The sequence below is a fragment of the Budorcas taxicolor genome, chromosome 22 (assembly GCF_023091745.1).
Source record: "Budorcas taxicolor isolate Tak-1 chromosome 22, Takin1.1, whole genome shotgun sequence".
Taxonomy (NCBI): Eukaryota; Metazoa; Chordata; class Mammalia; order Artiodactyla; family Bovidae; genus Budorcas; species Budorcas taxicolor.
This window is the reverse complement of record NC_068931.1, coordinates 35733671-35748264: the sequence shown is the minus strand read 5'-3', so window position 1 is coordinate 35748264 and position 14594 is coordinate 35733671. Positions and strand designations below refer to the sequence as shown.

General features: G+C 36.0%; 1 protein-coding gene across 1 annotated transcript in view; it reads right to left on the bottom strand.

Moving 5' to 3' along the window:
• ROCK1 (Rho associated coiled-coil containing protein kinase 1) overlaps positions 1-14594 on the bottom strand; it is a 118789-nt gene that overhangs the window by 23227 nt on the left and 80968 nt on the right. Inside the window, exons 14-19 of the mRNA XM_052660315.1 lie at positions 9982-10117; positions 7730-7821; positions 7386-7632; positions 3506-3612; positions 2608-2758; positions 432-592 (exon numbers count right to left, since the gene is read on the bottom strand). Coding sequence (XP_052516275.1) covers positions 432-592; positions 2608-2758; positions 3506-3612; positions 7386-7632; positions 7730-7821; positions 9982-10117 — 894 coding nt within the window. The remainder of the gene's footprint in view (positions 1-431; positions 593-2607; positions 2759-3505; positions 3613-7385; positions 7633-7729; positions 7822-9981; positions 10118-14594) is intronic.

Sequence of the window (14594 nt, the reverse complement as noted above, 5' to 3'; positions counted from 1 at the left end):
CTGAATCCAATCGTACTCCTCAGACCTTCCAGTGTGATGTACTCTCCATCACTGCACAGTGCTATCACAGGTTATTCTCTGTCTTCCCCTCTTCATTTACTCCTCCTTCAGCTCTTAAATGTCAAACCCTTAGTGAGGTCTCCATTAACCTCATGAACACGATTAGCCCTGATACTCCTAACTTGGTATGTCCTTTTTAAGTATGTCATGCTTGTCATGACAATATTAATATCTGTCTTTCCCCTTGGGTTGCAAATTCCACAGAGGTCAAGCCCAGAACTATCTTATTTCGTACCTTATAGCAGTGAACACAGATATATGTAGGTAATTTTATTTAAATCTCCACCATGTTTAAATTATACTGACTTTTTAGTTATAACAATGATTTTCTCCTTTATAAGATGAATGAAACTCAGAACTGTTTTTCTTACTTCATCCTCCATCCTGTCTTTATTTTCAATCAAATGCTCCAGCTTCTGCTGAGATTGTTTCAGATCAACATCTAGCATAGAACACTGCTTCTCAATCTGAACAACCCTATTTTCAGCCTTCTCTCGAGCTTCTCTCTCCTCCTTCAGCTTTTTTTCCATCTCTGTGAAAGAAAAAGTTAAAAATATACATTTTACGAAAAAGACTACTTTAATACTTTCACTTTCATGGGCTGCATAAGACACTTAGGTGTCAAAAACCCCTACTGTTAACAGCCTGGGATCTTTTAGAGCTATTCATTACTGAAGTAAACTTAATTTTTGCAATGCATATAAAAAAGATTCCATGATAGTGTAATACTTAATTACTATCAGAAGATACCAGTCTATAGTGAGGCTCCTTTCTTGATCAACATCAAAGAACTAAGGTTCTAGAGGTTACTTTACTAGGGTCCTGAAACTCTTGAGTTGTACCATCAGGATTCAAATTTAGTAAATCTGCTTATCTCACTTTCAGGCTGTCTTGTCTAGGTGACAAAATAGAAACCACCAGAATGGCGTTTTTTGAATAACTCCCAGATTTCCAGCTTGGACGCTGAATATCACTATCATCCATAGCCATGATAATATCTCCCATTTATTGAAAGCTTTCTGTGTACAGGCACTTTAGTGCATTTTCCCCATCTAATTTTTTGAAACAGTCATAAGAGAAGCTAAGCGGCAAAGCAGATTTGTCTGATTATAAGCCTGGGCTCATAAAAACAAGATAATCATTAACCAATACAGTAAGAATAGCAGGAAGAGCAGGTTTGACAGATCAGATCACAAGTTTATCTCTTGAATAAACTGAATTTAAGGTGCCAGGTGACACTTCAGCTTACAACAGGTTAAGAAGTGAGTAGAAGGTGAAGAAAAGGAAGACATCTTTTTAGAAATCTGGCTATAACGGGACAGAATAAAATAGTGGCAATTAGGAAGGACCACAGGTTGCTGCAATGGTTTGTCCTTTTTTTTTAAACAGATGAGAAAGATTTGTACATGTGAACAACAAGAAGGGATTCAGTGGAGGACAAAGGTTGAGAATAAAAAGAGAAAGAAAAAGTAATTTAGTTGAGATGAGACTGGATCTGAGTATGCTGCCTGCTGCCAAGTCGCATCAGTCGTGTCCGACTCTGTGCGATCCCATAGATGGCAGCCCACCAGGCTCCCCCGTCCCTGGGATTCCCCAGGCAAGAACACTGGAGTGGGTTGCCATTTCCTTCTCCAATGCATGAAAGTGAAAAGTGAAAGTGAAGTCGCTCAGTCGTGTCCGACTCTTCATGACCCCATGGACTGCAGCCTACCAGGCTCCTCTGTCCATGGGATTCTCCAGGCAAGAGTGCTGGAGTGGGGTGCCATTGCCTTCTCCAGATCTGAGTATAGGTAGAGCATATTAGCAACGACAGGAAAAGGATCACGCTCTGCTAAGATGAGAGAGATGATAATGAAGATGGTAAAGGAGCAGGACAGCCTGCCCAAATCAGAGAATTAGATTCTGAGGAGTTCAAGTCTATGACTCCACAGTTTCTTTCTGAAATAGGAGAATGTTCACCTAAAAGCGAAGTGATAAAGACATGGCATAGGAAGCTAGAGGAGAAGAAAAATTTAGGAGAAGGAATTGATGAGTGACATATATAAAAACAGCAGCTCACTTGAGGCTGAGGACAATGCACTGAGAGAACACCCATCTAAAGAACTAGCTGAAGCAATGAAAAGCGGCTGGCTGGTCTGATTGAGGGTTGCATTTAGAGGCATAATTCAGCGGAAATACAAAGAAATAACAGAGTTGAAGGTACAAAGCACGAAAAGTGAATCAACAGACAATGGGTTTCAGAATGCATCTCAAAGAAAACAAAGGAAGGGGCTGAAAAACTGGGAGAAATGAGAATACACTGACTTTCACAGGGAGAGAAGGGTGTACCGGGAGCAGAGCATGGTGGAGTAAGGGAACCAGCAGGTGAAACTTATTTTAAAAAAAGGAAGGCTTCAAAAATGAAAAAAAAGGAAGGCCCCCCTTTCCCAGATCATCACTTATAATGTCTAAGAGTTTAAACTACTACACAATGAAATTTGATCAAAAAAAATTTTTTGTCATTATTTAAAAACTAAGCATGTAGAAAATATTAACATTGACACTTACCACACATTGCAACAGACTTTGCCTCTTCAATAGATTGATGTTTGTCAGTTAAACGAGCTTTGGTTACTTTATGTTCATTTACCTCTTGTTCTAACCTTTGCTGTAATGATTTAAGCTTGTAGTTTAAATCTATTTCTAAGTTGTTCTTTTCCTGTAAAATGAGAATGAGAGTCAAGTACTATGCTGTGCAAAAAGCAAATCATTAAATCTTACATTAATTTTATCTCTTAAGAGATAATATATGAATCACATTGGCTTGAAATATTACACTATATGTACTTAAATGCTTTTACTCAGAACGTAATTTTATATTTATACTTCTTGTGCACTTCACACTATCTATAATATCTTACTTTAAAAATCACAATGGCTGCTGCTAAGTCACTTCAGTCGTGTCCGACTCTGTGCGACCCCATAGATGGCAGCCCACCAGGCTCCCCCGTCCCTGGGATTCTCCACAATAAGCACATATAATTAAAAACAAAGTATCACCTCTCTGTGCCCTCTACCCTCCTTTCCCAAGTGAATCATTAGCCGGGGCTAATGGCAAGGAAGATTTCTATCATATTCAGAAGGGTTCACTGAGAGTATCAGAGAAGAACAGGACAGTTCTTCAGGTCATTTAAAATTTTTTGCTACCATTTAAAAAACTAATCTCTGTTACATTTGCATTGTGATGATCAGATATCTAACACCCTTCAAGGATAAAAACAAATAAGTAACACTCTAAAAAAGCTCAAAATAAGATCCACATACATCACACACCAACCAACCATAAAAATTTTCAAGAAATGTAAACATATAGAGATTAGGAACGAACGGTCTCTTAGAAAATCACCTTATAATATCTGGTAATCAGGAACACTATCTCATAATTGGTATACATTAAATCATTTACCTTTTCTGAATGATTAAGCATGTCTTGAGCCTCTTTTCTTTCTCCTTCCACTCTTTCAAGATTATGTTTGAGATGCTTCACCTCCTCTTGTAAAGATGTAATTCGAGCTGTCAAGTGAGAAAAAAGTTCAAATCACAGTCACTGAGAGAGAAATCTTTTTTTTTACCCCAGCATGACTATTAAGATTAAAAAAAAGCTTTAAATCTCCAAGTAGTAAATTTATTTTATTACTTGTAGTTTGGAATAGCTACAACAGTACTGAAAAAGAACAATGAAACTGAAGAACTCAAACTTGCAATTTCAAAACTTACTATAAAGTTACAGTGACCAAAACAGTATGTTACTGGCATAAGTACAGACATACAGACCAACTGAATAAAACTGAGACTCTAGAAACAAAACTGTACACCTATAGCCAACTGCTTTTTAACAAGGATACCCATACCCATCAGTGAAGGAAAACAGTCTCTTCAACAAACTGTAATGGGACACCCAGATGCATGCATGCTAAGTTGCTTCAGTTGTGTCTGACTCTTTGTGACCCCAAGGACTGTAGTCTGCCAGGATTCTCTGCCCATGGGATTCTCCAGGCAAGAATACTGGAATGTGCTACCATTCCCTTCTCCAGGGGATCTTCCTGACCCAGGAATCAAACCCTTGTCCTCTTACGTCTTCTGAATTGGCTGGTTCTTTACCACTAGCACCATTTGGGAAGCCCTTTGGCAATGTGTTATGAGATATGACACCAAAAGCATAAGCAATATATTTTAAACTGGACTTCATCAAAATTAACTTTTGTACAAAAAAGGACATTATTAAGAAAAATGAAAAGACAAACTACAAAAGAGGTGTAAATATTAGCAAATCATATACCTGATAAGGTCTTACCTGGACTCTTTAAAAGTCAACAACAAAAAGACAAAAAAAATAAATGCACAAAGGACATGCACAGACATCTTTCCAAAAAGAATATACAAATAGCCAATAAGCACATGAAAAGATTGCTCAACTAATTACTCACTAGGAAAATTAAAGTTAAAACCACAATGAGACAATGCTGGTAGAAACTTAAAATGATGAACAATGCTGGTGGAAACATAAAATGAGATGTGGCTGTTATGGAAAATAGTCTGGAAGTGCCTCAAAATCAAACCCAGCATTACCACGTGACCCAGCAATTCTACTCCTAGGTATCCGAAAGATTTGAAAGCAAGTATTCCAATAAATACTTGTACTGGAATTTCACAACAGTGCTATTCGTAACAGTCAACAGGTGAAACAACTCAAAACTCAAATGTCCATCAACAGATGAAGAGCTAAATGAAAATATGGAATACACACACACACACACACCAGGATATTACCCAGCTATAAATGAATGAAGTACTGATACATGGTACATCAACCAATGTTAAAAATATGCTAAGTGAAAGAAGCCTAAACTAAAGGTCACAAATTATACGATGTCATTTGTATGAAATATTCAGACCAGGTAAATTCAGAAATATAGAACAGATGAGTGGTTGCTAGGGACATACAAGGGAAGGACAGTTGAATGGGCACAAAGTTTTCCTCTGGGTTAATTAAAATGTTTTGGAACTAGAATGTACTGAACGCCACTGAATTGTATACTCTCAAATGGTTAACTTTAGGTTATATGAATTTCACCTCAATAAAAAAATATACAAAAGCAGTTAGAAATACAAGCGGGCAATGAATAAAAACTACAGTCATAGTGATTATTTTTCAAACATGTTTCAAAATTTGGCAAATCAAAGAGACAAAAAATAAATGGAATCTTAAAAATCTGATTAGATTAGAAAACTGATCTACTATTTCCAAAAGTTAAATCCAAAAACATACCAAGAAAAATGGTTACACAATTTCCAAATGCCTGTGTAACAGTTAAAAACAAAAGTACATTACACTATGATATATGACATGAAGCTAAGCTTTTTTTTTTTCATTTTTAAAGGGTTGCAAACAGTAAAAAAGAAAAACATGTAACAGCGATCATATGTGGCCCACAAAACCTAAAGAATATAATGTCCAATTACATTTGGGAAGTCATTTCCCACACACATGAAGAAGCTTCTGCTCATCAGTGTACATAGAGAGCATTCAACTAGCAAATAACCATCACTTTACCACAAGACCAGCCTCCCAAACTGTAAGATCTATACTGAGGGATCTAAAATGTCTTAAGAACCATAAAAAGTTAATGCAAAAATTTTATGTGTGCATGTGTGTGTGTTCTACCACAATGTACTTTTTATATGTATGTTGAGGCTCATATAAATTCTGCACATTTTTAAACGTGTATGAGCTTCGATTCACATGTAAATAAAAAATAAACCTTCAAGGAAGCATTGAAAAATGATACACATTAATGATAAGTCATGCTATGAATCTTCCTTAACTTCACCAATATCTAAAGAGTCAGTTAAAACCACTGTTGATAAACACATAATGATGGTCTCTTCCTTAAAAGCAAGCACTTCAAAGCTCAGTAGTATCTGGAAAATCACTAACTCAAAGAATTTTAGAATTGCAAGAATTTATAGGAGTCACCCAATCTTCTTGGTTTACAGATAAAGAAGGCAGACGAAGTGACATGCACACAGCTAATAAGCTGTATATTAAGGTCTAGAGAGGCAATTTAAGGACGTGGCATATGAGGCTTTTCTAATACATATAATGAGGATACTTTCTTGGTTGTATTCAGATCTATTTTAAGCCTAGTCCCTGAGAAATAAGATTGTGCAACACTCCTCAGCTGAGAACCAATGGGAGACCCTAATTTCTGTTTCCAAAGTCCAAAAACTGACCCTGACCTCTCTCCACAGAATTAGAGCTGATCGTCAAGTCTCAGGAGACTCCAAACTATGTTCCCATCCTGTGACTTAGGTTAAAATGCACTACCCCACCCCCTACTTTTCCCTGAAAGATCTGGCAACTTCCATGCATGTCTGTTTTGATTAGGTAGTATGGATGCTATCGCTTACAGAAATAGAAAATAGAAAAAAAAAAAAGTGAGAAATGGTTAAAGCCAGGCATCCTGTTGAAAACAAACTGATTTTATTAGTGACGAGTATTCCTTTATTCACTGTTAGTTATATTCCATCTTTTTCCTTTTAGAGTCAGAAAGACTGCTGATATCTCTACTTCTAACCTTTCCAAGTACTGAACTTTTTATTTGCAGTGGGATTCTCTTACTGCTGTTTAGTTTCTATTTCTACCAACAATGCATGAAGAATCCCGGGTTTTAACAGTAATAATCTTCTCTACCTGGATTAGTTCCACTTTCAGTAAGACTTCTGTGAATTGGACACTTTTAAAAATTAAGGTTTCAGTAATCTGGCTGTAAGACTGGAAATAACCACATTACCTCCATCACAAGGGTACCTGAGAGAGGGAAGAAATTACAATTTGATACGAATTCTCCTGAAAGAGAAAGAATGCTAACCATTTCCAGTATTACCAAGGTCATTTTCTTTTTTTATTGAAGTATACTTGATGTACAATATTATATCAGTTACAGGTGTACTATATAGGACAATATGATCAAAAATATTTTACCTTACACTTAAAAATTACTAACACACAAAAGGACAAATACTGAGGTACCACTTCTATGAGGCGGTCAAATTCACTGAGACATAAGGTAGAAGGGTGGTTACCAGGGGCTGCAGACGAGTGGGAAACGGGCAGTTACTGAGTCCAACTTTTTAGTCTGGGAAGATAAGAAAGTTCTGGAGATGGACAGCAGTGATGGTTGCACAACACATGACTGTACTTTGTGCCACTGAATTGTACAACTAAAAATAGCTAAAATGGTAAGTTTTAATGTCTGTTTTACCACAATAAGAAAAAATATTACCTTGTAGGTCTCCAATCTTCTCAGAATCATGACCTCTGTCTCTTCGTTCGGCTTCTAATACAGCCTGCAGTTGGTAATAATCTTTGTCCATTTGTGACTTGGAATTCTCTAAAATTCTATTTCTCTCTTGCAGTTCTCTATTTAGGGACTCTAGCTGAGTGATGGATTTGCTCATCTCTGTGTGACTCTTCCTTAATCTAACTGCTGTGTCCGATTCTGTCCTAAGTAAGTCATTGGCTTCTTCTAGCTAATTTAAAAAGAGAGCAAGAAAATAGGTTTTGTTTTTTTTTTTAACCAAAACACATATTTATTATAATTAAAAAAATCTCATTCCAAAAACTTACCTGCTTTTGTAATTGTACCAGCTTCTCATTAGCAAGCTGTGAATTCTGGCTGACTTTCTTTAAGTCTTCCAACTGATCCTTTAATGTAGAAACTAGAAAATGAAGGAATAACATGTAAGTTTGCGTTGAGAAAGCATACAAAACCCTTTTAGAAAAAAAGGAAATTTGGTCTTAGGCCATAAAAGTCAGTTATATTAGCTCTAAATTTCATCTTGGAATTACTTACATTTGAAATTTATTTAAAAGTAGAGTACTGTTTTATAATATACAATGCAAAAACAGATTTGTGTCCACTGTTACATTTCAAATTCTTCTATTCTTTTGATAAAGGTTAATCTATTAGTGAAATGACATGGCTATTATTTCTTTTTTACTGTATTCTTTTTTGAGGGGGCCATGCTGCATGGCATGTAGAATCTCAGTTCCCCAACCAGGGATTGAACCCACCCTTGCCTTGGAAGCACACTATCTTAATCACTGGACCACCAGGGGAGTCCTGATACAAAGCTAATTTTAATGTTCTCTGTTTTTGAAAGTAAAAATCTTTGCTTACTTCAATTACTTTCAAAATGATCCAAAATTTAAAAGGTACCAAATGGTATATAGTACAAACATGAGTCTTTCTCCCAGCACATTGTTTTCCAGCCCCTCTGGCTCTCCTCCTCAGCAAGTACTAACTTCTTGCACATCCTTCCTCAGATAGTCTGTGTATCCATACCCAAATATATGAGAGCACAAATGTGTGTTTTCACATGCATATCTGTATATATATATATATATATATACACACACACACATATAAACATACATATATATGCACTTCAGTTCAGTTCAGTTCAGTCGCTCAGTTGTGTCCGACTCTTTGCAACCCCATGAATCGCAGCACGCCAGGCCTCCCTGTCCATCACCAACTCCCAGAGTTCACTCAGACTCACGTCCACTGAGTCAGTGATGCCATCCAGCCATCTCATCCTCTGTCGTCCCCTTCTCCTCCTGCCCCCAATCCCTCCCAGCATCACAGTCTTTTCCAATGAGTCAACTCTTCACATGAGGTGGCCAAAGTACTGGAGCTTCAGCTTTAGCATCATTCCTTCCAAAGAAATCCCAAGGCTGATCTCCTTCAGAATGGACTGGTTGGATCTCCTGCAGTCCAAGGGACTCTCAACAGTCTCCTCCAACACCACAGTTCAAAAGCATCAATTCTTTGGTGCTCAGCCTTCTTCATAGTCCAACTCTCACATCCATACATGACCACAGGAAAAACCATAGCCTTGACTAGACAGACAGACAGTCGGCAACGTAATGTCTCTGCTTTTGAATATGCTATCTAGGTTGGTCATAAATTTTCTTCCAAGGAGTAAGCATCTTTTAATTTCATGGCTGCAGTCACCATCTGCAGTGATTTTGGAGCCCCAAAAAACAAAGTCTGACACTGTTTCTACTGTTTCCCCATCAATTTCCCATGAAGTGATAGGACCGGATGCCATGATCTTTGTTTTTTGAATGTTGAGCTTTAAGCCAACTTTTTCACTCTCCACTTTCACTTTCATAGCATATATAAATATGCCATTTTCTTTTAAACAATTAGTATTTTTTTAAGATACGTTTTAGAGATTCTAAGTTTATAAAGAAATGCTTTATTCTTATAAAATGCATAGTACTCTACCATATACACTAAAGTTTATTATATCACAGATTACATTTACATTGCTCATAATTTTGGCAACTTAAACAACTCTAAAATTAATAACTTTATGTACCAGTAGGCAAACGCACAAGTGTATGTGATATAAATTACTAGAAGTGAAGTAACTGGATCCAAGGATGCAGAGAGATATTTTAAATTTGCATCACTAATATCAAGACACATAAAATTCTAGTTTGGTAGTTCTCAAATGTGGCTACTTGTTAGAAGTGCTGAGAGAGCTTATTAAATATACCAATGCCCAGTCTACATGTCGAGGTGAATTAAACTAGAACTTCTGGAGTTTAGGTATTAGTATTCTTTAAAGTTTCCCAAGAGATTCCAATACACACACAAGGGTAAAAATCACTACCTGAGCTATAACATTCTACTGTTTTTAAATATGCTATAAATTTATTTTGGGCCATGGGTATTAGCTCATGAGGGGGCTTAGGACTGAGTCTTCAAAAATATATGATAGGAACTAAATTTAAGACAATCTGAAGACAAAGACCTCAAGACAGTGTTAGAAATTTCAGTGTTTTTCAAAGGAAAAGCAACAACCTACCTTCATTTTCTACATTCCTCCTCTTCTCATTTTCCTGTTCTGCTTTTCTTTGGTATTCATTAATTCTGTGCTGTAGCAACATTTTCTCCTTCTCAATCTGAGATACTGTAGATTCTAGATTTCTTCTTTGAGTCCCCTGAAATTATAAGAAAAGTTTACCACTGCGATTAATACTCCTCATTTCTTCAACTGAGTTCTTCAAAGAACTCAGCTCTTTTTAAAAAAGTACACAATTAAATAAGATAGATATTTTGGCTTCAAAATCACATAGTATTTCCTAATAATGATACCTACAGTAGAATTAGCTTGCCTTAGAAGAAAACAGTAATTTTAACTAGATATATAAAATTTTCAGAGATTAAAAAAAAATCCATGAACATAAAAACCACCCTATGAATCTTGTCAGATTGAAGGTCACTGGATCAGTTTAACATGAACACAAATAATACCAATATTTTGGCTTATTTACAATCCTAAATTTAAGAAATGAAATACACAAGGGCTCAGATAACAACTGATATTATTATTATTTGATAATTAAATGGTACAAAACTCAAATGATACCAAAGGTTAGTGTTTGTGGTTTAACTTCACTAGTCCCTATATGAGGTCTCCCTTAATTTCTCTTCCTGTTTCTGTAACAATTTATCTTTCCTAAGATGTTCTATGTATGCATGTACCTACTTAATGTATATTAGAAAGTAATGAAAAAGATACTTTAGAAAATGAAACTAAGGGGAAAGGAGAGTTAAAGGAAAAAAAAATACTCCAAATTCTACAACTTAAGAAAAAAAAACTTCTGCTTCTGCATTACCACCATCAGCATATCTTACATTTAATGCTATATTTTTCTCTTTAAGACACCACATTGGACAAACCTTTTACAGTGTGTGTTTTTCTGGGCTTTCCCATCTATAAGTGAAACCCATCTTTTAAGTAAGATGCTGCCAGAGAGATACAATAAAATATGACAGAGACCATCCAGACTCCTTTCAATTATAAGATTTAACATTTTAACTTTTATCTTTTCATTTTGAAAATCTGAAATGATTCTACATTTCAGAAGTTCCACAGACAGTGAGTACATGTAGCCTTCCACTCAGTTTCCCCTAAGAATACATTATATTTAACAATGGTACAATAACCAAATCAGGAAATTGATACTGATATATATACATCATGTGTAGTTTTATGTCATTTTATCTCATGTGCAGATTCACAGAACTACTACCACAACCAAGATACAGAACTGCTTCATCAGCACAGTGATCTCCCTCCAGTCACTACTTATAGCCACATGCACCCCTCACTTCTCCCACCATCGACATCCCTGGCAACCAGTAACAGGAGGTCTTCCATCGGCATAACTCTGTCATTTTTAAAATGTTATCTTAATGGAATCATACAGTAGGGATCTTTTGAGATTAGCTTTTTACATCCAACAAGTATCTCTGCGATCCGTCCAAGTTATTGTGTATAACAATCGTTCATTTTCCCAGCCTACAGCTTATCATGTCATCATCTTATCAGAATCTTTCACAGAGCAAGCACTGCTAGTTTTGACAAAGTCCAACTTATCGAACTGTCTTCCTTATATGGGTCACGTCTGTGGTGTAATATATAACTTCACCAAGCTGTAAGTCCCAAGGATTTTCCCCTATATTTTTTCCCTAGAAGTTTTATATTTTTTATGTTCCTATTTAAATATATGTCTGTTTTTTAAGTTAATATTTGCCTATGATGTAAGACCGGCTGAGATCCATATCTTGGCCTATGAATACCTCATTGCCCCAGTACCACTTGCTAAAAAGACTATTCTTTCTCCACTGAATTGCTTCTGCACCTTCATCAAAAATGAGTTGGCCATAATTGAGGGTAACTGATCCACAGTTTCTTTGCAGTACTATCTTTGCTTGGTTTTGGTATCTTGGTCATTCTAGCCTCATAAAATCCACTGGGGAATGTTCCTTTCGTTTATATTTTCTAGAAGAAAGTATAGAATCGGTGTTAAGTCTTCTTAAAACACTTGGTAGCTTCGTCTAGTAAAACCATCTGGTCCTGAAGATTACCTTTGGAGGAGCTTTTAAATTATGAGTTCACTTTAATAGTTATATAGGGATATTCATATAATGTATTTCACATTGTGTGAGTTGTGGTAGCCTGTATTTTTGGAGGAATTTGTCCATTTCACCTAAATCTCACACTTCAGTGTTTAGAACTGTATTATTTCCTTAAGAATTTTTTAAATATATAGCCATAAGAGTCTGTAGGAATATGCCCTGCCTTATTCCTGATACAGATCATTTGTGTCTTATCTTTCCTTTGACAATCTTGCTAGAGATTTGTCAATTTTTTGACCTTTCCAAACAGCTGGGTTTTTTATCATTGATTTTGTTTTCCTGTTTCCAATTCCACTGATTTCTGCTCCTTATTTTTCCTTCCTTCTCTTTGCTTTCAGTTTATTTTGCTCTTCTATTTCTAGGTTCCTGAGGTAGGAGCTTAGATGACTGATTTGAGACAGTTCATCTTTTCTTTTCTTCCTTAATATTTTATTAAAGTATGGTTGACTTACAATGTTTCAGGTGCACAGCAAGATGATTCAGTTATACATGTACACGTATATTATTTTTGAAGTCACCTTCCATTATAGGTTATTACAAGATATTGACTATAGTTCCCTTGGCTACAGTCATCTTTTCTAATGTAAATGTTTCAATGCACACATTTCTCTTAGAGCACTATGTTAGCTGCATCCCACAAATTTTGATGTTTATCTTCATTTTCATTGCTGAAATATTTTTAAAAGGAGGCAGACCCATAACTTTATGAGATATAATTAACATCATATTTTTTCATTTCCTTTGAGACGCTCTTCGTTCACCTATGCATTATTTAAAACGGTTTTGTTTAATTTCCATGTGTTCATAGAGCTGTCTGATACTTTTCTGTTATTCATTCTAGCTTGGTAACATTTTGGTCAGAGAACACACTGTTTATGACTTTAATTCTTTGAAATCTGTAGTTTGCTTGGTATGTGGTCTATCTTGGTACATATTTCTTGAGTGCTTGAAAAGAATGTGTCCTTTGCTATTGTTAGGCGGAGGGGTCTACAAATGTTGAATAGATCCCATTGGCTGATGGTGTGGCTGAGTTTGATATATTTGCTGATTCTCTGTCTAGAGGGTGGTATTTAAAAGTCTTCAACAGTATCACAGATTTGTCCTTTCAGTTTTATCAGCTTTTGCTTCACATATTTGGTAGCTCTTCTGTTTGGTGAATACAAATTTAGGAATGCTATATCTTCTCAGAGGATTGACATTTTTGTCATTCTGCAATGTCCCTCCACCAGTGATAATTTTATTTGCCCTGAAGTCTACTTTACCTGATTTCAATACTGCCACCGCTGCCTTCTTTTTGCTAATGCTTACATGATGTATTTTTCCATCTTCTTACCTTAAAGCTGTCCATACTGTTACATTTGAACAGTTTCTGGTAGATAGCATATGGGTAGGTAATTTTTAAAAATTTACTCTGACAATCTGCTTTAACTGCTGCTGATTTTAATTTACATTTAATATAATTACTGATATATTAAAGGCTCCCGTTTTGTTTCTACTGTGTTCTGTTTTTCTCTTGTCTTTCTGTAGGTTACTTGAAAATTTTTTTAGAATTCCACTTGCTTTATCTAGTGTTTTTAAGTGTATCTCTCTATAATTCTCAGTGGCTGCTCTAAGTATTACATTATATTACTCGTATTGGCTTATGACCAGTTTGATTAAAGTGTAACGTTCTCTCTGCTGATACCTATTTATAATTGTCTAAAAATTTCTTCTACACATATGGAGAACCACATTGAACAACGCTGTAATTTCCACTTCAACTGTCAGATGTAATATAAAACACTGAAGAGGAGAAGGAACACGCAGTGTGTTTACCCATAGTTTCACTCTCCGTTGTTGTTTCCTCTTTCCTGGTGTTTCAAGATTTCTTAATCACTTCCTTTCTATTTAGAGAATTTCCTTTAGCAATTATTTTAGGGATGGTGTGCCGGTGACAATTTCTCTTGGTTTTCCTTCATCTGAGAACATTGTGGTTCTCATCTAGGATGTTTTCACTGGACGCAGAATTCTCAGTCAACAGCTCTTTTTTTCTTCAGCCCTCAAAAAAAGCAGTACCATTTCCTCTGTTCTCCATGGTTTCTATTAAGAAATCTGTCATTTGCATTGTTCTTCCCCGTTAGGGAAATGTCATTTGCTGCATTTAAGATTTCTTCTTTGATGTTAGTTTTCATAAATCTATTCTCTGTCTTGGTGTGGATATCTTTGGGTTTATCCTTTTTGTGGTACACTCAGTTTCTTGTAGGCATGTATCTTTTGTTTACAGGTTCACATCTTTCTCCACAATTGCGGAATTTTCAGCCATCATTGCTTCCTGCCCTCTTCACTCTTTTTCAGCAATTCCAAAAACACAATATAAGAACCTTTCTGCTATAGCCCCAGCGGTCACTGAGGCTCTGTCACTTTTTCTGTTATTCAGAGTAGGTAATTTCTATCCATCGTCAAGTTCCCAGACTCTTTTCCTTGTATCCTTCACTGTGCTGCTGAGCCCATCCC